The 24361-nt window shown below is 45.3% G+C and overlaps 1 protein-coding gene across 7 annotated transcripts in view; it reads left to right on the top strand.

Moving 5' to 3' along the window:
• ABLIM1 (actin binding LIM protein 1) overlaps positions 1 to 24361 on the top strand; it is a 330589-nt gene that overhangs the window by 222318 nt on the left and 83910 nt on the right. For 6 of the 7 annotated variants that reach the window (XM_055560660.1, XM_055560661.1, XM_055560659.1 and 3 more), the window contains exons 5-6: positions 1794 to 1920; positions 3566 to 3659. In XM_055560660.1, the coding sequence (XP_055416635.1) occupies positions 1794 to 1920; positions 3566 to 3659 (221 nt within the window). Of the gene's footprint in view, positions 1 to 1553; positions 1682 to 1793; positions 1935 to 3565; positions 3660 to 24361 lie in introns of those variants that run through there. The other variant, XR_008707192.1, reaches the window with a different exon arrangement.

Here is a 24361-nt window from a genome sequence, read left to right as displayed (position 1 = left end):
CACATCTGCAGTCAAAAAATAAAAGTCAAGTGTACTTAAACCTCAGCAAGGAAGAAAACCAGAATAATTGTGAGTCACTGCTGGGTGACATTTGAAGGAATTTTTATGGGACTTGAGCTTGTGCCGGGCACTATAGGGAAGTTTTTCTACAAGAAGAGAGAATTCAAGTCGGCCTAGAAATGTCCTCATTAGTACAGGAGCAGCAGCCACAGATGTGGTCAGAAGAGGGGGGTGTTGAATCACTTTGTGTTCCGAGAGGCCTTATCTGCACATTTCTTTATTCTCTGAATGATTTTTGTGATCAGTTGGGGATATCAGGGGCAAGCTGCCAGCAATGCTTTCTTTCCCTTTCTCAGGTACACTGATTTTAAATGTCTCTAGACATTTAAATTGCTTTCCAGAAAGGTTGCCCAGTTTACATGCAAGCCTCAGAGAGAATACATGCTCAGTGGATTGGTTCAAGACCACCACAGTAAGGCAAATACAGCAGTTAAATAAGCCACACAAATGTTTTGCTTTCCCAGTGCATATGAAAGTTATATTTACTCTATGTTGTAGTCTGCTGAGTGTACGATAGCATTATGTCTAAAACAGCAATGTACGCACCTGAATTAGACAGTATTGCTGAAAAAAATGCTACCATCTGAGCCTTCAGTAAGTCATAGTAGTGACATCAAATATGACTGATCACAGATCACCATAACAGATATAATAATAATGAAAAAGTTTGAAAAATTGGGAGAATTACCAAAATGTGACACAGAGACATGAAGTGAGCAAAGGTTTTTGAAAAGATGGTGCCAATAAACTTGATTGAGGTAGCATTGCCACAAATCTTGAATTTGTTTAAAAAAAAAAAAGTATTATCTTCGAAGCACAATAAAACGGTGTATGCCTATACATTCTTCTGGGTTCTTTTAAATACTCAGCTTCCCTAATAATGATGTTTCTAATAATCAGAATAACAGCAACATAATAGCAAACTTTCATAGAGACCTGAGTCCTTTATTCCATTGAATCCTCATCAGAGAACTTGAGACAAGCACTAACAACATCCTGGCTTTCATATGAGGACCCCAAGGCTAGAAAAGGGGGGAACTAGCCTGGGTCACGTGGTTAGCCAACAGCGAGCTGGGGTTCAGAACCAGGGTGTCCCATTCCAGGGCCTACACTCTTGACTGTGAAGAAATACTTTCTTCTTTATCTTCTTCACAGGATCCTGCCACGGAGAATTTAAAGCTGAGGAATTAAGAGCCATTGAATTGATGATCACAAATTTTAGAAAGTCTGGTTTAGGGTGATAAGGAAGTAGAGTCCTGTTTACAAAAATGAGACTTATGGGCATTGTTCCAGAAGTCGCATATATAGTTTTAGGGAGGCAGCCAGCATGGCATGGGGAGGGGGAGCTGGTACTTAGCTACTCACAGGTGCCCTCAATTAATAAAGGCTGATGAGCGCCTTCTTAAAATCACAGCCAGGACACTATAATTAAATATTCTCTGGGCCAGCTGGAGCTCAGAGGCTATTTAAATCACCCCCAAGGAAATAAACAGAAGGACATCCAGGCCCTTGGATCTGCTGAGGCTCATGATGTTCCCACGCTAAGGGAGGATGGGGGGTCTGCGAGTCTCCTGGGGAAGATTTTATGCAGGGCGAGAATGCGGAATGAAATGGCACTTAAGTAAATAGTTTTTGAGTGTGTAGTGGGTGCATGCTGGGGCCCACCTGCTTGGATTAGCAAAACTATGGATTTAACAAACGTGGAGTAAGGGCCGGCGGCTGCTCTTTTCCAGATTGCGCTGGCTGCGGACGAGACATCAAGAATGGACAGGCCCTGCTGGCGCTGGAAAAGCAGTGGCACTTGGGTTGCTTTAAGTGCAAGTCCTGCGGAAAAGTCCTCACCGGCGAGTACATCAGCAAGTAAGCCTGGGGCGCAGGCGCGGATGGATCCTTCAGCAGGGGTGGGGCATCGTGGCTGCCCTGCGCTCGCGAAATACACCCCAGCCCAGCCCATCAGACCTAATGAAAGACATTCCACAATCCGTATGAACTTTTTGCTATGAAACTTTGGAAAGGAATTTTATTCATCTCTTGTTGCCCACTATAAATTTAATTAAATGTTCATCGTTGCCTAATGTAACAATTAACGAAGCTGACATAATGGTAGGCTATATGTTGCAACCAGTTAAGCATTTAGTAATTTTACTTTCGCTAATCCCCCCTCCCCCATTTGAAACTACTGATAATAAACCTTTATCCTCCTTCCAGGTCTCAGCCATGTCTGCTGGCCCTCCCCTCCCCGCCCTCCTAAAAAACTCAGTGTCCAGGCACAGAGCCCATTAGGACCACTCTGGAGTAGGTTCCTTAGAGTCAGAGGCTGGTGTAAAGAAGAGCTAGAGCAGGTGACGTTTTGGGAGTTTTGTTTAATGTGACCTTGAAAAGCTAGTTACAGTGGTTACCTTTTAAATTGAGGAAAGAATGAGCATGGGGTGGGGAGAGGGCCTAGAGGCAGTAAGGGATAATTTTCCCCTATCCACTTTTAAAAATGTTCTCCAACCAGCATATATTAAAAAAAAAATTTTTTTTTAATGAATTTAATGTATGAATATACACAGTGAAACAAAATAAGTAGCTTGGGCCCCACCCCCTAGAAATCTAATTCTGCAGATCTGGGGTAAAGCAAACCCTGGTATTCAGGAGGCAGAAACCACACAGATGATTCTGAGGCACAGCCAAAGAGAACTGCTCCGCATTTAACACCGATGCCTGTGCAGAGCTAGATAACTGGGCTGTCTGGAGACGTTTTAACTCTCCCATGCGATGGGACACCTAGAACATGATTTTTTAACTGTGTCATGAGGTAAATGAGGGGCTTCCCAGGTGGTGCTAGTGGTAAAGAACCCGCCTGCCAACGCAGGAGACGTAAGAGATGCAGGTTCGATCCTCGGGTGGGGATGATCCCCTGGAGGAGGGGGGCATGGCAACCCACTCCAGTATTCTTGCCTAGAGAATGCCATGGACAGAGGAGCCTGGTGGGCTACAGTCCATAGGGTCGCAAAGAGTCTGACACGACTGAAGCGACTTAGTACACATGCAAGAGGTAAATGAAGGCAGTTGCAGGAGGATGGTTGAGAGGCCCTGGGCCCCCAGGCTCCCTCAGGGCCAAGGAGAAGGCGTCGCCACGCTCTTAGGAGGCTCTGGTGTGTGAATCAAGGTGTGGGGGAGGAGACAAGGAAGAGGAGCATGGGACTACAGCTGAAGCCCGTCAGGCCTGGTGCTGCAAGAGAGGGACGCCATGGTTTTTGCTAGTGAGGTCTGAGGCAGTCGAGGAATGAGCAGCGACAGCCATTTGGCTGTTAATCCCATGTGGCTTGGAGGACCTCAGCACTCTCTGGAGAGTTTGCTCCTGTGGGTTTTGACCCTGCCCCACCAGGTCTCCTCCAGGCATGTGAATGGTAGTTGAGTGAGAAATAACTTCTACTCCCCTTCTGTGCAACTGGCCAGAGAGAGATGGGGTCTGGGCATTTGTCCTGCCCTCGGAAGCTGAGCTGTCTTTGTCCTGCAGGGATGGTGCTCCATATTGTGAAAAGGACTACCAGGGGCTCTTCGGGGTAAAATGTGAAGCCTGCCACCAGTTCATCACAGGGAAAGTCCTGGAGGTAAGTGACGTACGGCCTTCCTCAGAACCACCGTCATGGTCCTCAAGGCTCTCGGAAGGATCTCTTTTTCCATCTTTTTCTCACGTGCAGAGGAAAGAAAGTAGTTGCAGCTGACAGATCACTTAGAGAACGTCTGTGTAACACTGTCTTCTCAGGCAGTGTCTACTTCATGCTGGAAACTGGAAGGATAGAGAATATGAGGGAAAAAAAGAATGGAAAAGAGTCTATGAGGAATTATGTAGGAGGAACGGTTTTATTAAACTGTTCTTTTTATTTAGAAGTTAGAAAAGAGGAAATGAAGACTGTGTTTGAGCCTCATGTGTCTGTGTGTACAAATGTGTGTATAAGTGAGTGAGTATTAGTTGCTCAGTCATACCCGACTCTTTGCGACCCCATGGACTGAAGCCCACCAGGCTCCTCTGTCCATGAGATTTTCCAGGCAAGGATACTGGAGGGGGTTGCCATTTCCTTCTCCAGGGGATCTTCCCAACCTAGGGATCGAACCCCAGTTTCCTGCATTGCAGGCAGATTCTTTACCAACTGAGCTACAATATGTGCCCGCATATCTGTGTGTGCACATATGTGTGTGCTCATGTGTGTACACATGGGAGCATATAGACTCAGGGAACAGAGGCTCTGAATGGAAGTTAAGAGAAAAAAGTCGTTAGAGTTGAGGGCGTAGGCTTCCTCACCCTTAGAAAACCACATCCTGTGTGACCCAGAACGTCCTGTGGCCCAGGCTGACAGAAGGCTGTCAAGTTCAGGTGTGACTGACTGCCTCGCACCGGGAAGCTTGGTTCCTGCTTTCTCAGCAGTCGCCCCACCACCTTCTGCCTCTGGGCGGAACTGAGCTCCTGAGTTGGTGCCATCTGTAGACTTGGGGCCAGAGGTCAGAGAGTCACTGCCCGCCTGCCCACAGGCCTGTGAGATACTAACCTACTTGCATGGAAAAAGTAAGGGCTTCCCAGGTAGCTTCCCAGGTGGCTCAGTGGTAAAGAATCCGCCTGCTAGTGCAGGAGATACAAGAGACCTGGGTTCGATCCCTGGGTCAGGAAGATCCCCTGCAGGAGGAGATGGCAACCCACTCCAGTATTCTTGCCTGGAAAATTCCATGGACAGAGGAGCCTGGAGGGCTACAGTCCACAGGGTCACAAAGAGTTGGACACCACCGAGCACACACACACACAGGAAAAGTAAGCATTGCCTCGCACCCACCCCAAGTCTCAGGGTGAGGCTGTGTGCTGAGCAGAGGTGAGTCAGGACGCCCAACGGGGCCCTGGGAACGTGACCGGGCAACTTGTCACATTGCTTCTGTAGACATCAGTCACTATATCCACATCACCACATTCAAATTTCCCAGCAGGGTGTGGTCCAGGGACCCAGGACATGAATCTGAGTGGCACCCGAGGTGTCCCTGGGCATCTTCTGTGGGTGTAGTCTTCCTAGTCCCACAGCAAGCCCCGTGATGCCTTCCTGCCCGTGAAATGCAGGGCAGGGGGCAGTGCTGGACCTAGTCCAGCTAATTAGATTTGGGATCCAGGTTGTCAGTGCAGTTCCTGACCCAGAGGAACAGTGTTTCAGGAAGAGGAAACCACAATGGCAGAGGCTCAGCAGCAAGGACAAGTACAGCATACCCAAGAAACCAAGTCATTTGGGCAGGGCTATGGGTGAGAGAGAGGATGCTGGAGGAAGGGAGGGGCCCGAGTGCGAGGACCTCAGAAATCACAGTCAGGAGTTTGGCTTTACCTTGAGGATGGTGGGAAGTATTGAAGTGATTGTAGCTGGAGCGTCATGTGATAGGATCAGACTGCTGTGTGAAGAATGGGAGGGAGTCCTCAAATGAGTGTGCCCCCCCTGTTCACAGCAGCTCTGCTCACATCAGCAGAAGGGAAAACAACCCACGAGTACATGGATGGATGGATAAACACAGTGTAGTATTTAGAGACAGTAGCCTGTCCCTCAGCCTTAGGAAGGCATTCTGACACACGCTAGAGCATGCGTGTACCTTGGAAACATTATGCCAAGTGGCAGAAGCAGTCCCAGAAGACCACATACTGCATGATTCTATTTGCATGAAATATCCAGAACCGGTAGATCCACAGAGAAAGCAGTTACCTGAACTTGAGGGCAGGGAGAGAGTGGGGAGTAACTGCTTATTGGTTCCCACTTAGGGTGATGAATCTGCTTCGGAAATAGAGGAAGTGGTTGCACAACCTTGTGAATATCCTAGATGTCATGGAGTTGTTCCCTTTAAAATGGTGTATCTGGTGTTATGTGAATTTCACCTCAAATGAAACACATTAATGGATGGAAATGGAGTGGGGGGCAGACAGGGAGGGCACGTAGAGGAGAGCTTTGGACAGCAAACAGTGGTGCTGCTGGCTGGAGTGACATCTGAGAAGTGGACCCCACCACCTACACACAGTTGCGGTAAGGGGGATTTTTCATGGCCCTTCCAATAAGGCTTTTATTGCGAGTCCAAAGATACTTCAAGGCTGGGTTTGGGGCCCAAGGTCATGCACATGCTTAAGAAAGCTATTGGAGAAGATGGGTGTGATGCATCCAGAGTTGTCGCTTCAAGTCCAGACCTCTCATCCCAAGACACAAGTGCAGTGGTCCTTGTCTGTCCTCTGAATGTGTCCCTCATCCCTCCACAGAGCAAGGAGCCCTGTGAGAGACTCAACAGCATTTCCTTTTGAGCTTCCCAAGTTTGATCTGCTACATGGGGCTGAAATAAACCTGTTGAGGTGGGAGCAGTTAGGAACTTTCATTTTAAAACAGCAGGAAGATGGGGTTTAAACTTATTGGAGTGATCCATGCATGAAAATACCAAATCACTATGCTGTACTCCTGAAGCTAATATAATATTGTACGTTGATTCTAATTCAGTAACAAATAAATAAAACACCAGAACTATTTCCCAGATGTTTGGCTATAGCTAAAGGGGCAGGAAGATGGTGAATGCCGCCCCCAGCTTGGAGGCCCCACGTTTGTAGACAGCGTGTATGGAGGCAGCTCTCTCCTCAGGCCATATGTGGGACTGTGTCCCCCCAAAAAAGAGTTGGGGAGACAAAAGGACTGAGGGGGGCGGGTGTTGATTACCTTCAGATTTAGTTCAACTGCTGTGGGAAGGAATCTCTAAAAGAAAACTGGATCCAAGAACACGCCGTGTTGAAGACACATCTGCTCGCTCTGCTTTTTCCCTGGAGGCCAAGTACTTCGATGCTTGTAGGGGCTGTGAGGGCCCCTTACCACGTTGGCTTCAGGCCTCCGTGAGGGCCAATGGTGGGGGTGAAACCTTGCACCCTTTCCGCACAGACCCACAGAGGTGGGGCTTCTGGGAGCAGTTGGCAGCGGGGTTCCGGGCAGAGTCAAGACCCACCCGGTGGGCGTGCTGTCCCTCTCAGATGGGTGTGTGATCTGGAAAATCATCCTGCGCTGTGAGCACGCCGACATGTGACAGCTCGTGAGTCAGCCTGGCCCAGCTCCCAGCAGAAAACCCTGAGCTCCTCCCTCCACCTTTATTCTCTGATCCACTGTAGGTGCAGCAGGATGGGTCTGATTTGTTGTAAATACTATAATCCTTGTTTTGGTTTGGGTATTCCCCATTTTTTAAATTACAGTGAAATCCACATAATATACCTGGAGTAGGAAATGGCAACCCACTCCAGTATTCTTGCCTGCAGAATCCCATGGAGAGGAGCATGGTAGACTGCAGTCCATGGAGTCACAGGGAGTTGGACACAACTGAGCATATGCCACATGACATAAAATGTAACGTCTTAACCATGCTTCAGAGTACAGTTCCATGTATTACATAGATTTATGATGTTGTGAAACCGTCACCAGCATCCAGCTCCGTAGCCCTTTATGTCTTATAAAACTGAAATCTGTGCTTATTAAACTGTAACTCCCCATCCCCCTCTCCCCACAGCTCTCGGCAGTGACCATTCCACTTTGTCTCTCTGCATTTGACTGCTCTGGGTATCTCATATAAATGGAGTCATACAGTATTTGTGGGGTCTTGTTTGTTCGTTTGTTTTTGTGATGGCCCTTTTTCACTTGGGCTTCCCTGGTGGCTCAGCTGGTAAAGAATCCACCTGCAAATGTGGGATACCTGAGTTCGATCCCTGGGTTGGGAAGATCTCCTGGAGAAGAGAACAGCTACCCACTCCAGTATTCTGGCCTGGAGAATTCCATGGACTATACGTGGACTATACAGGGGTTGCAAAGAGTCGGACACGACTGAGAGACTTTCACTTTTCACTCTCACTTTTTCACTTAGTCTAATGTCCGCAAGTTTCATCCACGTGGTAGCGTGTGACAGTTTTTTCTTCCTTTTTCAGGCTGAATAATATTCCATTGTATGGACATACCACATTTTGCCTTTCCAGTCTGTGATGTTTGGTTTTGTTGTTGCTGTTGTTTCTGGTTGATTTTACCCGTAGAGATTGTGAATGTATTGTGAGTTCCCTGTGTCTTCTGTAACAGTGGTGGCCTAGAACCACAGAAACTTGCTCGTACAGTTCTGGGGCCAGAAGTCCACAACTGAAGTGTTGGCAGGGCTCCTTTACAAGGCTCTAGGGGAGGATCTTTCTTTGCCTCTTCCAGACTCGGGTGGCTGTGGCTACATAACCCTGACCTCTGCCTTGGTCTGCACAGAGCCTTCCCCTCTGTGCCCTGTCTTCCATCTGTGTCAAACCTCTTCTGCCTTTCTCTTTAGAAGGTCCCTTGTCATTGGATTTAAGGTTCATCAGCATCCCAGGTGGCGCTGGTGATAAAGAACCCATCTGCCAATGCAGGAGATGTAAGAGATGCGGGTTTGATCCCTGGGTCGGGAGGATCCCCTGGAGGAGGGCATGGCAACCCACTTCAGTATTCTTGCCTGGAGAGTTTCGTGGGCAGAGGAGCCTGGCAGGCTACAGTCCATAGGGTCACAAAGAGTCAGACACGACTGAAGAGACTTCACACACATAGGCTCTTCCAAGATGATTCCTTCATCCCAGGATCCTTAGCTTAATTACATCTGCAAAGCCCCTTTTTTCAGACATGCCAAGGTTCCAGAGATTTTGTGTGGATATATCTTTGGTGGTAGGGAGGGGGGCACCATTTCAGTCAACATGGAAACTTACACAAGTCTCATCCCAGTGAGGGCTGAAGCTCTGATGTGGTTTTAATGGAACCCTCACTGAGCATCAGAGATGTCCTGAGACCGCTTCTCTGGACATGTTTCGTCCAGGATACCACCAGACACCTGAAGGAGCTTTAAGGAGAAAGGTCCTGGAATAGTGATCAAGGAGCTCCAGGCTCAGCTATGTCAGTAACTCCTGAGGAATTTGGGACAGGTCATTTAGCCTCTTTGAGACTATCTTCATATATAGGTAAAAGGACTTCCGGACATAGAAGTGTGGAAAGTAAAGGAAGAGGACCTGTCCCATGGCTGCCCCCTTCCCTCTCCTGTTCTAAAATTCTGTCTCCCTCTGTTATTATTTTTTTCTTTTTTGGAATGTAATTGTTTTACAATGTTATGTCAGTTTCTGCTGTACAACGTGAATCAGCTGTATGTTTACATGTATCTGCTCCCTCCTGAGCCTCCCTCCCACCTCCTGCTTGCACCCCTCTAGATTGTCACGGAGCACCAAGCAGTATAGCTCCCTGTGCTGCACGGCAGCTTCCCACTACCTGTCTGTCCTACACGTGGTCCTGTATATATGACAGTGCTACTCTCTCAGTGCATCACACCGTCTCCTCCCCCACTGTGTCCACAAGTCCATTGTCTATGTCTGTGTCTCTGTTCCTGCCCTGCAGATAGGTTCATCAGTCCCGTTTTTCTAGATTCCATATATGTGTGTTAATATGATATTTGTTTTTCTCGTTCTGACTTATTTCACGCTGTATGACAGACTCGAGGTCTATTCACGTCTCTACAAACCACCCTATTTGATTCCGTTGTAATGGCTGAGTAATATTCCATTGTGTATATGTAAGACATCTCCTTTACCCATTCCTCTGTTGATGGATACTTAGGTTACTTCCCTGTCCTGGCTATTGTAAATAGTGCTTCTATGAACACTGGGGTACATGTGTCTTTTTGAATTATGGTTTTCTCATGTGCCCAGTAGTGGGATTGCTGGGATAAACCCTTCCCGGGATGTGGGCTTGAGGGGATGGGGAGGGGGGCCTTGATGTGTTTTAATGAAAAGGGCTTCAGTGATAGGAAATCAAGGATCTACTTTTGGTTCTGGAATTCACAGCTGTGTGACCTTGGGCAAATCAATTTCTTTGAACCTTGATTTTTTCTTTAATATACAAATGTTAAAATATATATGTAAATCCAAGACTTGGGCCACTTGACCTCCAAATTTCCTTTGGTTCTAAGGATCTGAATTCTATAATTCTCCTTGTCTTAGATATAGTCTTTGGATCTAAGGGGTCAGAGCCAGCAGTTCTTTTTTTCTGGAGAGAGTTTCTAGAACACTCAGCATATAGCGTACACTCAAACTGTAGTTTTCTCATTAGCTTGCTTTCAGTTCTGTTTTTGAGGGTCATCTTGCTATAAGTGGCACATCTTTTAGAGCTTATGCTAATTAACCCATAAATTCAGGCGTGTTCTGAAAATGCTGACAACCTGCCTCCTAACTAAGAAGTCCAAAAGCAGACTTGCGTGAGATACAGCCAACAGCCTGCTATCTCCATCTCCATCTCTAAACTCTTCTCAGAGAAACCTTCCTCCTCCTGGTCCTACTTCCCTTCCCTACACCCACCCTGCTCGCTTCTGCTCTAGCAGCCCAGAGGTAACAGGACTCAGTGTGAGCCTTCAGACTTGGGTCATGGATGTCAGTAGACATTAGGGGCATCCCTTTGGTGTGAATTTCCTTCCATCTTTTTGTTGGATGGTCCTAGGAGATCTCTGACTCCGACAAACTTCATTTCCTGGGTTCAGGTTGTTACCTGCCAACTTTCCCAAGAAAGAAAGCAGCAACAAAATCATTGCAAAATGAATGCAATACAGAAAAAAAAAAAAAAAAAAAAAAAAAAACAAGCAAATGTCAAACTGGACACAGAAGTCTGGAAGGTAAAGGAAAAGAGCCTGTCCACCCCCTCCCTGTCCAGGGCTGTTCCATCTGCAGACCGAGGGTGGTCTTGAGTTCCCTTTGTCTGTCCCTTTGCACAACTCCCTCCCCCAGGGAGCTCAGTGTTTACCAAGCTCTCTCACATTCCTTCAAGACCAGTGCTCTCTGGATTGGCTGGCTCTGCAGACAGGGCCACCCTGAGCAGGCACCTGGCCATCTGCACCGGAGCCTTCTGTGCTCAGACCCCAGAGACAAAAGGAAAGTGGTGTGTCTGCATTCTTCCCAGGAGAGGAGGGCAAGGCTCCGAGTCTCTCCCTGGCTTTCTTCCTCAGGTCACCACACCCAGGAAATCAATCCTCCTGTCTTTTCAGAAGGGCTGGTGGCCCACATTGTGCTGGGGTGGGGTGTCTACTATGCCGCTTGTGCTCTCCTGGGAAGAATGTGTGACAGGGTCTGTTACAATTCGAGTGTCTCACGATGTAAGAGACCCTGACACGTGGCCCGTGGCCAGTCCTTAGTGCCTTTCCATCCCTACCCACGGGCAGCACGGTCTTTATCTGTTAACTTGGAAGTGATGGACGAAAGGACAGGACTTAGGCTGGCTTTAGACCCTTCCTGCTGGATCCCGGCAGTGTAGCGAATGTTCTCACCACGTGATTCAGCAAATCCTTTCCCTTGATTCTCTGAAGGATTAAAAATGGTGGCTTTATTTTATCTTGCTTTGTTTTTACTTTGTTTACTTTTCAACTAAAACTCCTTTTTCATAAAGCCCAAGGACAAATGTTTATGATGTTCCTGTAAAACTAATACACATTACAAACGGGAGGTCCCATCCACTTCCTTCCTTTTGCTGTATTTTAAGCATGTTCTGAAATGAGTAGGTCTTGGTCTGGGCTCACCTGTTATCTAATGAGAGGAAACATAAGCTGTTCCAGGGCACTTGCATGGCGGACGGTCTTTTTGTCACCATTGAACATATAATTTGCAAAGACAGACTGAACGGTGAAGTCCCTCCTTTCTTGTTCTGTGCATGTCCTTAAATGCAAGCAAGGCTGATAAACCATGTTCAGGCAGAAAACTAATTGCATTCTTCTCATTCCTACTGTGGTCCCAGGAATTTGTACCTCCTTCCCCTTAATTGTGGACCCAAATATTTTTCTGGATCACGGAAGGGAAAAGAATCAAGTAATATTAGACGTTTTGAGTCAGATGGTCTCTGCCCTGGTGGAGAGGGAACCACCACAATAGCATGCTTTTGCATAATAAAACTAGTTAACATCTACAAGTGATCTCGTAAATATTTGATCCTCACAATAGGCCTGTAAAGTGATGAAAGCAGTTACTACTGACCTCCATCTACAGATGAGGCTGCTGCGCTGGAGACCTGGAGGCTGACTGGTGACTGAACCATGATTAGAAGCCTCAATTCTCAGAAGATAGAAACACATATGTACATATATGCACACCCACATACACACACGTACACACACATTGATTCATGATCCGTGTGGCAGTAATCATTACAGAGAACAAGTAACTAAATTGCCTCCTGAAATAAATTACAGAAGGACCAATTCCTGGTGAGATGAGGAAAGTCTATCTGATGAGTGGCCTTGCTATATCTATTTTCAGGGCAGTAAACATTTGCTGCTGCTTTGGTTTCCTTTATTCCTGTGTAAAATGTTGCCGAAGGTCAGGGACCCTGTGCACAGAGTCTGTGGCGTTTCTACATAGTCACGCCTTATTCTGTCTTGCCCTCTTTACTCAGCTGGAGGCTCCACAAGGGCACCTGACTTGGGCCATGGAGACAATTGTAGGTGGATGGTGCTGTCTCAGGCAAGGGAACACATTTTGTTTACAGAGCTCTGGTTGAGGATGCCCCAGAGCTCCATGGAGAGTCAAGAAGAGCTTTGAGGCCATTACAATATAGGCAAACACTGGTCACTTTTCCTAATTTAAAATAGAACTTAACAATAAACTGCAGAAATGGCTTCATCTTAAATATGAGTTAAGCAAGATATGCTATATTCATACAATGGAATATTATTTAGCAATAAAAAAGAACAAGGTCCGGATTACCTGCTACAGAATGGATGAACCTTGAAAATATCCTTAGTAAAAGAAGCTAGTCATAAAAGATCACCAATTAGATGATTCCTAGAATGGGCAAATCTGTAGAGACAGAAAGTCGTCTGGCTGTTGCCTGGGTCTTGCGGGAGAAGGAAATGACTGTCAATGGGTCTGGAGTTTTGTTTGGAGGTGATGAAATGTTCTTAGTAGTGATGGTTGCACAAGTCTGTGAATCAATCAATACTAAAAACTACTGAATTGTACACTTTTTTCTAAAAAGGTGAATTTTATGGCATGTGGATTTCTCAGTGTAGGTAGGTAGGTAAGTAGACAGATATACATACACATACATCTATCCATCTGTGCGGAGATATACAAGATGATAGAGAGTTGGAATCCAGTATTTCTCAGTTTCCATATCTGTAAGATGAGGCTGCTAATTGTTCCCTCATAGAGCTGCAGGATTTGAAAATAAAGGCATGAAAATCTTTAGCATAATTAGTAGCCAGGTTAGTCCCTTCTCCTCTCTCTCTCTCCTTTCTTCCAGTCTTTGATAGTTTCACTTATTAGAAAGTGGGTAAAGCCCAAGAATGGGCTTCCCTGGTGGCTCAGACAGTTAAGAATCTGCCTGCAATGCAGGAGACCCAGGTTCAGTTCCAGGGTCAGGAAGATCCCCTGGAGAAGGGAATGGCTACCCACTCCAGTATTCTTGCCTGGAGAATCCCATGGACAGAGGAGCCTGGCTGGCTACAGTCCATAGGGTCGCAAAGAGTCAGACATGACTGAAGCAACTTAGCACACACGCATGCAAGGGACAAGAACAGAGATTCAAGTCAATAAATGTCTTCGTGCCAGAGTGTCTGTGAGCTTTTTTCCTTTGTGGGCTTTAAACTTTCATTCCTTCACATGCTTATAGGTTGTCATTACACAGAACTGTGCCCTTGATCATAGTGTGTGACCTGATTAACATATAATCTCCCCAGCGTGGGAAAGGAAACTCAAGTTCGAAGTATGGTTTTTGATGCATTGGCCACAATATCTTATTTGCAGATAATAACCTGGTGCTAATATTTGATTCCCTGCATCATTAATAGATTAGGAATCAGCCCAGTAGAGCACAAGAAGCATGCTGACATGACAAATGGTTGGAGGAAAATTTCTCTGATTCACCCAAAGTTATCCACTTTGTCCTCCATTAATGATAAGAGGAAATATGTTGCCAAGGTAACAGAAGACTCTTCACAGGCAGTAAAGGTTCGATATTTATTTTAAAAAGTCACCCCATTTCTGCCAGCACAAACGGAAGGGCTTTCTTCTCCGGAAATGACATTTTGAAGAGAGTTTGTGTTTTGAATTAAAAAGATGTTTTGTTTTTCAGTGTTATTCCACTTCAGAGAGTTTAGCTTCTTGCTGGTGAAGTGTGGGGGTGGGGTGACAGCTGAACCAAGTCGGGGAACGTGACTCTTCCTGAGAAATCAGCAAGAAGTACTGAGCATGTGCTGGTGGCCCTGCCTTAGGGGCCACAGAAGATGTGAGATTCAGGACTCATTCTCAGATAGATAAGGCATACATTTCTAAAAGTAATAGGGTGTCTGAGTTCAAAATTAGGAATCAGGGTCCAGGGCACCCCTAGGGCCCAAGAGTACCCAAAGCTATTGCAGCATCTTTAGTGTGAGGACAATTCTTAGTGGTGGTATTGAACTTTAGAAATAGCTAGGACCCTAGTGGGAACCTGCTGTATAGCACAGGGAACTCTCTGGGTGCTCTGTGATGACCTAGATGGGTGGGCTTGGGGAGCGGGAGAAGGAGGTCTAAGAAGGAGGGGATAGATTTATACATGTAGCTGATTCACTTCATTGTACAGCAGAAACTAATAACACTGTAAAGCAATTATACTCTAATTTAAAAAAAAAAAAAAAGCTAGAACCCAACAGCAGAGAGGCAGCCTGCCTAGACAGGTGGCCAGCAAGTTCAGTGATGGGAAGGGTCTCTGGGCTGGCCACTGTTCTGAGCACAGATGTGATGACCCCTCAGAATTGTCCATTTTCCTCTCCAGGACCCAGCACATCCTGAGCCGCAGAAAGCTTATGTGTCTGTGTTCTCATGGACTCAGAGCGCCCATCCTTCCCCTTCCTGCTGCTCCCCACCTGTTCCCATCCCTGGCTCTGTTCATATCTCCTTCACCACTATACCCCTTCTTCTAAGGGATCGATTCCAGGTGCTTCACCTGCCCTGCACAGGGACCTTCAGTGAATTCCAAGGTAATTGTCATGACCTTTTCTTGGCGGAGCAGCAAGAGAGTTCAGTCTTTGACAACATATCTCAGTACACAGGATAACTAGGGGCCCACAGTTGTGTGAGGGCCTAGTAAGAGGCACACATCACAAATGACCTGGAGTTTAAAAGATCCTTGTCAATTGTTAGAAGTCAGCTTTGGATCTTGAGGAATGAGTAGGTACAGGCAAGTGAGAGCGAGCAGTTTATCTCCATTTGCTCTTGTGACTGACGTCTTGGGTCACTTTTTTCCTACCTTGTTTGTTTCTTTTATTTTCATGTTACCATTTGGTTTAATTGCATCCTTATTGTGTGCCGTTTGCCACTTCAAATCAATTTTGTATTCAGTCAGGGTGTAAGCTTGAAAAATTAAAATACTATATCTTTTCCATCTGTGACTAGCGTTATTAATTTAATTATGAAGTACATTGACTTTTGTGGGTTCACCTGAATCCATTTCTCCATCTGAAAGGTCATCCCTATTAGAAAATGCCTGTAACCCTCTTGGATCTACCCACCTGGCTGATGGTAGATGGGCTTTCTATGCTCAGATCAAGCCCCTCTCCTGAAATCCAGGTTTTGTCTCTAGGGGGTGTGGGGGTGGGGGTGGGGAGGAGTGTGACAACCCTTCAGGTCTCAAGAAATGATCACTAGCTTCTGGATTCATGAAAACTCAGGCAAAAGGTAGTATATTGAGTTACCTTGGCTCCATTGTGTCCTTATATTTTGTCCATTTAGTCTCTTGCAGCAAATGTACAACTGGAGGTGGGGGATGGTTAGATATTGAAACATGGAACCATTGGAGTTTCCCTGGTGGTCCAGTGCCTAAGCCTCTGCGCTCCAGGTGCAGGGGGTCTGGGTTCAATCTCTGGTCAGGGAACTAGATCCCACATGCTGCAACTAAGTATCCTGGGTCCTGGCAACTAAGACCCTGAGCAGCTATAGAGAGAGAGAAAGAGGAAGGGAAAGAGAGGGAGAGAGAGAGAAAGAAGCATGGTGCCATCTTCAGGTCACTAGGACAACTTCCGTTCTCTCTAGGTGAGGATGTGAAACAGTCCATGTGGTCCAGGAGATGGAGAGTGCTCCAGGGCAGATGGGCGCCTTGAGTCCCCTTGGCCCAGGCAGTGACGTGGCCCTTCTGCCTGTCCTACTAGGAACAGGCTTCCTCCTCTCTTGTTTTCCACCTGAACGTGCTTTCTTCCTGGACCTCACGGCTTCCTGTCTTGTGAGGGATGCTGTGCCAATTCCAGCAGATGGACCTGCTTGGAGTGTGCCAGGAGGAGTGACAGTGAGGGCTGGTGCCTCTCCAGCCTGGCAGAAATGAACTGGTTCACTAATCCCTTTCCCAAAAGGACACTTTGGACTGGCCTTGCAAATGAAAACGGCTTATAAACCACCTAAAATTTTTCATGGCCCTGCAGGTAAACGCAAAGCTGGAGGCATCTTGGAAACATAGGATGAGGAATTCTGGAGCTTGAAGTGGCTTTAGGTAAGGTGAGAGAGGAAGTGTGCTTAGTAGAAAGAACTGCCACTGCTACACACACCAGGATTTGATTACAGGACCTACGTTTAGAGCCGAGCAATGGGTAGCCAGTTGCTTAAACTCTCTGAGCCTCAGCATGCTCATATTGTAAAATATGGATAATCTTTACCTCTTAAAGACTTAAATCAGATTATAAATGAGTCACCTGTGTCTAACATACAGTGCTTCAAGAATTTTTTCTTGTTTTCTTCCTTTATAAAGAAACACGTTTTTGTAAAAGCCTTGAACATTAAATTGGCTTCCCTGTGGCTCAGATGGTAGAGAATCTGCCTGCAATGCAGGCGACCTGGGTTCGAACCCTGGATCAGGAAAATCCTCTGGAGAAGGAAATGGCAACCCACTCCAGTATTCTTGCCTGGAGAATCCCATGGTCAGAGGAGCCTGGTGGGCTGCAGTCCATGGGGTCACAAAGAACTGGACACGACTGAGCGACTCACACACATGGTATGTTAAATTAGCTCATAACTTCCTGTCTGAATGGATTCAGGCTCACCCCCATCATTTACTCTCTGGTGGAGTTAAGTCTGTGATTATTTAAGATGCACAAGTTGATACTAATGCTGATGCTTTCTTTTGAAATTTTCTTAAATCTCCTATTGACATCTACATGCCCGTAAATTCAACCTGCCACTGTTTTAGCAAGTATTTTGTATTCCTGTTTAATACTGGAGTGGGTTGCCATTTCCTGCTCCATTTAAAGCATCGACTGAGCGACTTCACTTTTCACTTTCATGCATTGGAGAAGGAAATGGCAACCCACTCCAGTGTTCTTGCCTGGAGAATCCCAGGGACAGGGGAGCCTGGTCGGCTGCCGTCTGTGGGGTCGCACAGAGTCGGACACGACTGAAGCGACTTAGCCGTAGCAGCAGCAACAACTACGAAATAAAGATTTGTTGATGAATGCTTGTTTTTCCCGTTATTGATTTTTGTCGTGGCCTTCACATACTCTTTGGACATACATTCCTCACCATCTTACCAATTACCAGTTTCTCTTCCCTCAAGTGGGAAATAAATGCCCACGGTCTTTCTCCTGTCAGTGTTGGTTATTATATCCACCTGAGTGTGGTCTGTAGCCTCCTGGGGTTTTTGTCTTTTCTGTGTAACTGCTCTGTATAATGCCCAGCACATCTGCCTAGATGGGGCCCTACACAGTATCTGGGATGACGAGGAAGAGGCATCTTAGCCTCTGCAATTGTAAGTGCTCCAATATCAGCTCCTTTATATAAACGGAGGCCCTTTGGAACACATGTTAACCAGCTGCCGCTTTGATTAGCAACACGTTTGTTTTCATCCCTTACAGTTCACCCTGGTGAAGCGATTCAACCATCTTTAGTAAATTCTCAGAGTTGCCCAACCATCATCACAGTCCAGTCTGAGAACATTTCCATCCAGCAGACCCCTCTGCTCACCTTTCAGTTCTTTACTCTTCACTTTCTTTCCCGTAATCACATCCATGTGAATGTAGATTAGTCAGGTTGACAGGAAAGGCACCTAATTATTGCTCATTAAGGGCTACCCAATCAGGCAGGCTTCTTGAAACTTTTGAGTCCATCTGCTGGTGATTTGGAACCCTTTTCAATTGGAAATTTGCTTGGTCAATTTGCAGATGAACCATCCTCTTTCTCTCCATCCTGGAAGATGTAGAGATGGCTAAAGAAATAGAGTCTGAAAGAGGAGATGATACTTCAAATGTGGGAGAGTAGACGAGGATGAAGTCTGGGGGGCAGTGACCCCAGTTCTTAGGTTTCAGTATTTCTAGTCCTGTGCCTGGGGGGCTGGCTGGGTTTCCCTTTTTCCTTTGTAAGGAAGGACTCCTTCCCTCCTCTGACAAAGAGTGGACTGCCTGTTAATATCCCAAACAAGCGGTGATGTTCTGGAATCACCTGGATATCTTGTTTAAAGTATGGATGACCAGACCTCACTCAGTGATTCTAGGGGCCCAAGCTGGGGCTGGAAACCTGCATGTTAGCATGCTCTGGTGATTCTGGTAGGGCCAGGGGGCTACAGATCAAACTTACAGAAACTGGCCTGACAAGGGTGTGGAGAAAGCACATTCCTGAAGGCTTCTTGGAAGGAAAATGCACTAGAAATTTAGCTAATCCCCTGTAGTTATTATAATGTGTAACCCAGTAGCTTCCTCTTCATTTTAGAAGCACTGTTTTATTGCTGAAATCTTTACATTTCTTCAGTAGTGTTTGGGATTATTTCCAAACCAATTTAGATTCCACGCAAAAGTCTTTTTATTAGCTGATCTTTACGAGCAAATAATCTCTATGAAAAATTCCCCTAAATCACTTAAGTCTTGTTAAAAATGACAAGAGTCGTAACAAGTCTTGCCTTACTCCTAAGGAAAGGCTTCAGAAAAGGGGCTGGGCTAGCCTGGTAGAAGGCTTCGGGCTCCACCTGTTCCTTTACAAATATGCAGAGCTGGGTTCACCCGGGATTTCTGTAGATTTTTTGGACAGTGAGGTAAGGTGTGTAAAGTACCAGGAATGTAGGTACTAATAATTTTTGCTGCAATGGGGAACACAAGATGAAATGTACCGACAACATGAATCATGGAAACTTGATAAGCGAAGTTTGGGGGCAGGGATCACATTTCTCTGGGAAAAAAAAAAAAAAAAGAACATTCTGAAATTCTGAATAACAGAAATTCTGAATAACAAGTGGAAACCAAAATCAAGTTGCACTGTGTTTTATTACACTTGTGTAAAGGGTGCCATACAGTGTGTATCCGCTGCGGTGACTTAGGAGAAGAGGCTCTTTGATGGTTGTGTATCTTTCCATCCTCTCAAATCTAAGAAAGAAACTTAAAAATCACAAGACTCTAGTTTTAGTGCAAGCCTCTGCCTCGGGGACAATCACTGTCAGATCAGTGGTGCAGACAAGTGTGGGTGAATGTGTAGAAATGGTACTTTCCCCACCTGCAGTTTAAAAAAAAGAAAGAAAACCTACCCCCCTCCTTTTTCAGGCACATGGACTGGTCCGTTAGTGGTGGCTGTGTGTGTTTAACTAGTAAGTGCAGCGGGAGAGGGAGGGTGGGAACGCCTGGCTTAGTCTGTTCTTTTTTCCGGTGTGTGTCTCCGGAGACGCACAGGTTTCGTTCGTCTCCCTTCAGAGGGGAGCTCGCTCCTGTCCCCCAGGCGGGCAGGGAGCCCCGGTCTCGCGGGCTGAGGTCTGGCATTTACAAGCCTCTTGGCAGTGTTGTGGGTTTGAAGCCCAGAGGAGTTCCCTGCTCAGAACAGCCAAGAACCGAAGTAGAAGAAAAGGAGCCCGGGCTTAAGGTAAAGCGACATTGCTGGAGGTGTCCTTGGCTTTGCAGGGCAGACGTGAAATGCCCGGCTTCCCGGGTGACATCGGAGACCCCCAGGGTCCTCCAGATGGGATGGGCAGGATGCCGGCCCTGGAGACCACTTGCACTGGTCTGAAGGACATTTTGCTTTAACTTTTTGCTTGTGATGCAAAATAAACTACGGAGCTTAAAAAAAAATCTAGTAATAAAGAGCAGGAAAAGGCGGGTTATTTGAATAAGAGGAATAGTTTACTGACCATTTAAACAATGTTTGTGCTTTTTCAGGCACAAACAATGTTTGTGCTTTCCAGAGTGTTTTGTTTGATTGTCTGTAGTTGTAGAGCTCCATGAAATTTATATTTGAGATGAAAGAATTTAAGAATCATAGAGGATCCGGTGGTCTAAGGAGTGAGAGGAATTGAGTCAATTTATCTGTTACTATAGATGTGTATTTTTTTTTTCTTTAAGAAATTTCCCATGAATGAATATGAGGAAGTAAAACATTTGGATATTATTCACATTTTGTTACAGGTTGAAAGAGCCTGGTTGTGGTCTCTCTTTACCATCTTTGGGCAGGAAATGTTAGAAATCGAGAGATTCTTGCCTTATTCTAATGCAAACAGTTTTTCTGAAAACCTAGTTATTAATCAAACCATGCTCCAAAGTTTATTTTTGAGGAAAAAAAAAAAAAAAGCTGTTTTAAAGTGCGCAAGAAGGAAGGAGACAAGAAGAATCTTCTTAACCGTGAAAGAAATAGATTTATGATTTGGGAAAGGTTAAAAAAAAAAAAAAAGTGAGTCTAGCCAAAAAGTCAGCAGGAGTGGGGTTGCCATGGCAACCTCGTCTATCCCTTAACTGGTATTGGGGATTTAAGAGAAAATTGAGCCTGTTTTCTCTGAGACAGTCTCAGGAGGTATGTTAAGAGGATGTGAAGTTATTTAGATTATCCAAACAGGTTCTGACAAGTAAGTGAAAATAACTAATTAAAATACTGTTGCCATTCTACAATGGATCAAAAGGCTTGTTGAGTCATGATGGACTTACAGAAGAGGTGAATTTGCCACGGCTCATTGGTATACATTACTTCTGAGAAGGCTGTTTTAAGACTAAGTGTGAGGCCTGGCCCCAGCCTCTTTGAAACAAGATGCAAATGCCCATTTCTACCGACTGTTTTCAGTTGGGTTCCTACAGCGTTTTCCTGTGTCACTGAGTTTAACCCTTGTATCAGTGGCTTATCCAACTGGTTCAGGGAATATCATATCATGACAGCAGAGGTCTGCAAGATTTCCCCTCCAAATAAATAGTAGTTAATTTAAAAGGATTGTTGTTCAGTTGCTAAGTCGTGTCCGACTCTTTGTGACCCCATGGGCTGTAGCCCAGCAGGCTCCCCTGTCCATGGGATTCTCCAGGCAAGAATACTGGAGTGAGTTGCCATTTCCTCCTCCAGGGGATGTTCCCGACCCAGGAATCGAACCCATGTATCCTGCATTGGCAGGCAGGTTCTTTACCACTGTGCCACCAGGGAAGCCTAATTTATGGAAAAGTCCAAAATACTCAGGACTCACACACCAACTGTCTAGAGGGACGATCATGATTTTGCCCCCTATGTACCAGGTTTCTCAAGTCAGCACCACTGACATGTTGGATAGGATGATTCTTTGTTGTGGGGAAGAGTCCATTGTTAGCAGCGTCCCTGGTACCCATGATGGTAGCAATTCCCTCCCCAGCTCAACAACTGAAAGTGTCTCCAGACATTGCCAAATGTTCTGTGTGGGGCAAAATCACCCCCCAGTTGAGAACCATTAAGTAACCACTTTTGAGACCCACTGGGAGGACCATGATGGGGAGGCGTGACCCCAAGGGAGGGTGTTTATCAAAAGAACAGGAACAGAACAAATATTTTGTCCTGCATTTTGGTCTTTGTTTTCTTTTTGTTTGAGGTCACATCCTGGGCTGGGTCAGGGAGCTGGGGTAAGCACTGTTCTGGGTATACATCCTTCTGCTCCCAGCCTCTCCCCTCATGGGCCTTTGTAGGCCTTATTTTTTTAATTTATTTATTTTTACTTGAAGGATAATTGCTTTACAATATTGTGTTGTTTCTGCTATACATCAACATGAATCAGCCACAGGGGCTACAGTCCATGGGATTGCAAAGAGTCAGACATGACTGAGCAATTAACACACACATAAACCCCAGTACTTTGGCCACCTCATGCAAAGAGCTGACTCACTGGAAAAGACCTTGATGCTGGGAAAGACTGAAGGCAGGAGGAGAGGGGAGTGACAGAGGATGAGATGGTTGGATGGCATCACTGATTCAAAGGACAGGAGTTTGAACAAACTCTGGGAGATGGTGAAGGACAGGGAACCCTGGCATGCTGCAGTTCATGGATGGGGTCGCAGTGTAGGACACAACTTAGCGACTAAACAACAACAAAAATACATCTGATACAATTCCTGATCAAACTTCTCTAAAAGTGCATCCCAGGAATGTACTATTAAAAAAAAAAAGAACCTCATAGCACATTTTATAAGGCAAATAATTACCCAGAACTTATCAGGTCTGTAAATACAGGTTTTTTTTGATATGTGAGCTTTGTGTAAATCTGGGCACACCTATTTGGTGTTTCTTCTGGAACCTGTAATGCTTCCTTTTCTTTTGTTCTTCCCACCCTGAACCAGCGAGTCTCAAACTTCATGATTGTCTGAGAGTTGGGTCTCATTTTGTCAATGAAATAAAATAGTCACAGCCTTTTTCCAATTTACAGATAACAAAAAAGTCAATGGCTGGAACATTTTCCATTTAAAAGTTTTCTTACACTTTCTGCATATGCTATTGTTTGTTTGCCCTCAGAAGTCAACAGATTACAAAAATGAATGAAATTGTAACAAATACTGGGACAAAACAAAATTTTTGCTTAGTTCTACTTCACTTTTTTTGGTGGACTTAGGCTCCAATTATAGTTTTAAATTTTATAAGTATACCTTTATAATCTTATTAAACAGCTTTGCTACACAAGTGATAATGTCACATTTTGTTGGCATTACTCTAAGAACATCATGAGATGCTCTAAACACCATAGTACATTACAAGGTAGCTGCCACAGGCCGCTCTGGGAGGGAACCTCCCCCGCAGTCTGGGCTAAGGGTGGAGCCTGACATTGGTTGAGCTTATCAGGAAACACCTCTGCTTGTTGGAGTCATTCTTGGTGATGGGGTTGGAACGGCCCCTGGTGTTGTCTGCGTTTCATTATAAAACAAAAGCTTCATTTAGCTCTACCTGGAGGTACCTATGTAGCCAACACCTTGTACTCTCTTGAAAGCATTTCCTTATTTGAAAAATCCACCCCCTCATTCACTAGACCTAAGATCTGTGAATACAGAGAACATTAGTATTTAGGCCCGTTTTATCACCAGGATGTATTAACAGAACAGTGCCAACCAATGTTGTCTGCTCAGTAGATGATGAATAAACAAGTGAATGTCAGTGATTCTCCTGAAAAGACCACCTGGGAGCTTGGTCTGCAAAAAGCTCACATGTCTACAACCTGGGTCCTGTCCGAGTGGTCTATGTATTTTTTTCAAAAGGAGAAATCCGGTCCCCATCCAAGCAGCCTTTACTGTTTGAAGGACTACCAGGAAGTCTTTTAAGGATTTAGAAAAAGTGGTTCTGGGGGTTGTAAAATTAAAGGGGAGAACTTAATAAATTTTTCTTCATGAAGCCCAGAAATTAGACTTCTGCTCTTATATTCAAAGCCCTACATGCTAAAGCTGCCTTGTGGTTTCAGTAAGAGATTACTATCCCTAGGACTTGATCCAAAGGCAAAGCATTGCCATTCTCTTTGTTTTCAAGAAAACTATCCAGTCAAATGAGCATGTAGATCACAAATGAAAAAAAAAAAAAAAAGCCTTATATGCTCTATGTGTTGGAGCATGACGTCTTAGAGAGTTAGAAATATCTACTGGGAAGTTAGAATGATGCTGCTTAAAAGAGCCCACGTTTCTTGAATTAGGTATCAGGCTGTGGGGTGTCCAGGTGAGGCAAATAACTTGAAATGTGTCTGGAATATGCAGGATGTAAATGGTGGTAGGTAAAAAAGCCCAAGATATTCTTAATACTGAGATTCAAGGACTGTCCCCAGCTTCATTTTCTTTCTTTTTTTAACTTTTTATTTTATATTGGAGTATTGTGGATTAACAATGTTGTGATAGTTTCAGATGCACAGCAGAGAGACTCAGCCATGCATACACATGTATCCATTTTCCCTTCCCTCCCTAGCTACCACATAATATTGCCCAGCTCCCTTTTTTAAAGCAGAACCTCTGGTATGCGTCTAGATGGGCAAGAATGAGTCTAGCCACTGTCTTAAGCTGCCCAGGGTTAAGTTGTGACCTTACAGCGAGAGGGCCTGAATAAAAGAGAAAACAAACCCCACTGCTTTTCTTGTTC

This window comes from Bubalus kerabau, chromosome 22, assembly GCF_029407905.1.
Source record: "Bubalus kerabau isolate K-KA32 ecotype Philippines breed swamp buffalo chromosome 22, PCC_UOA_SB_1v2, whole genome shotgun sequence".
Lineage (NCBI taxonomy): Eukaryota > Metazoa > Chordata > Mammalia > Artiodactyla > Bovidae > Bubalus > Bubalus kerabau.
Note: the sequence above shows the minus strand (reverse complement) of the source record. Positions and strands in the feature narration are given on the sequence as shown.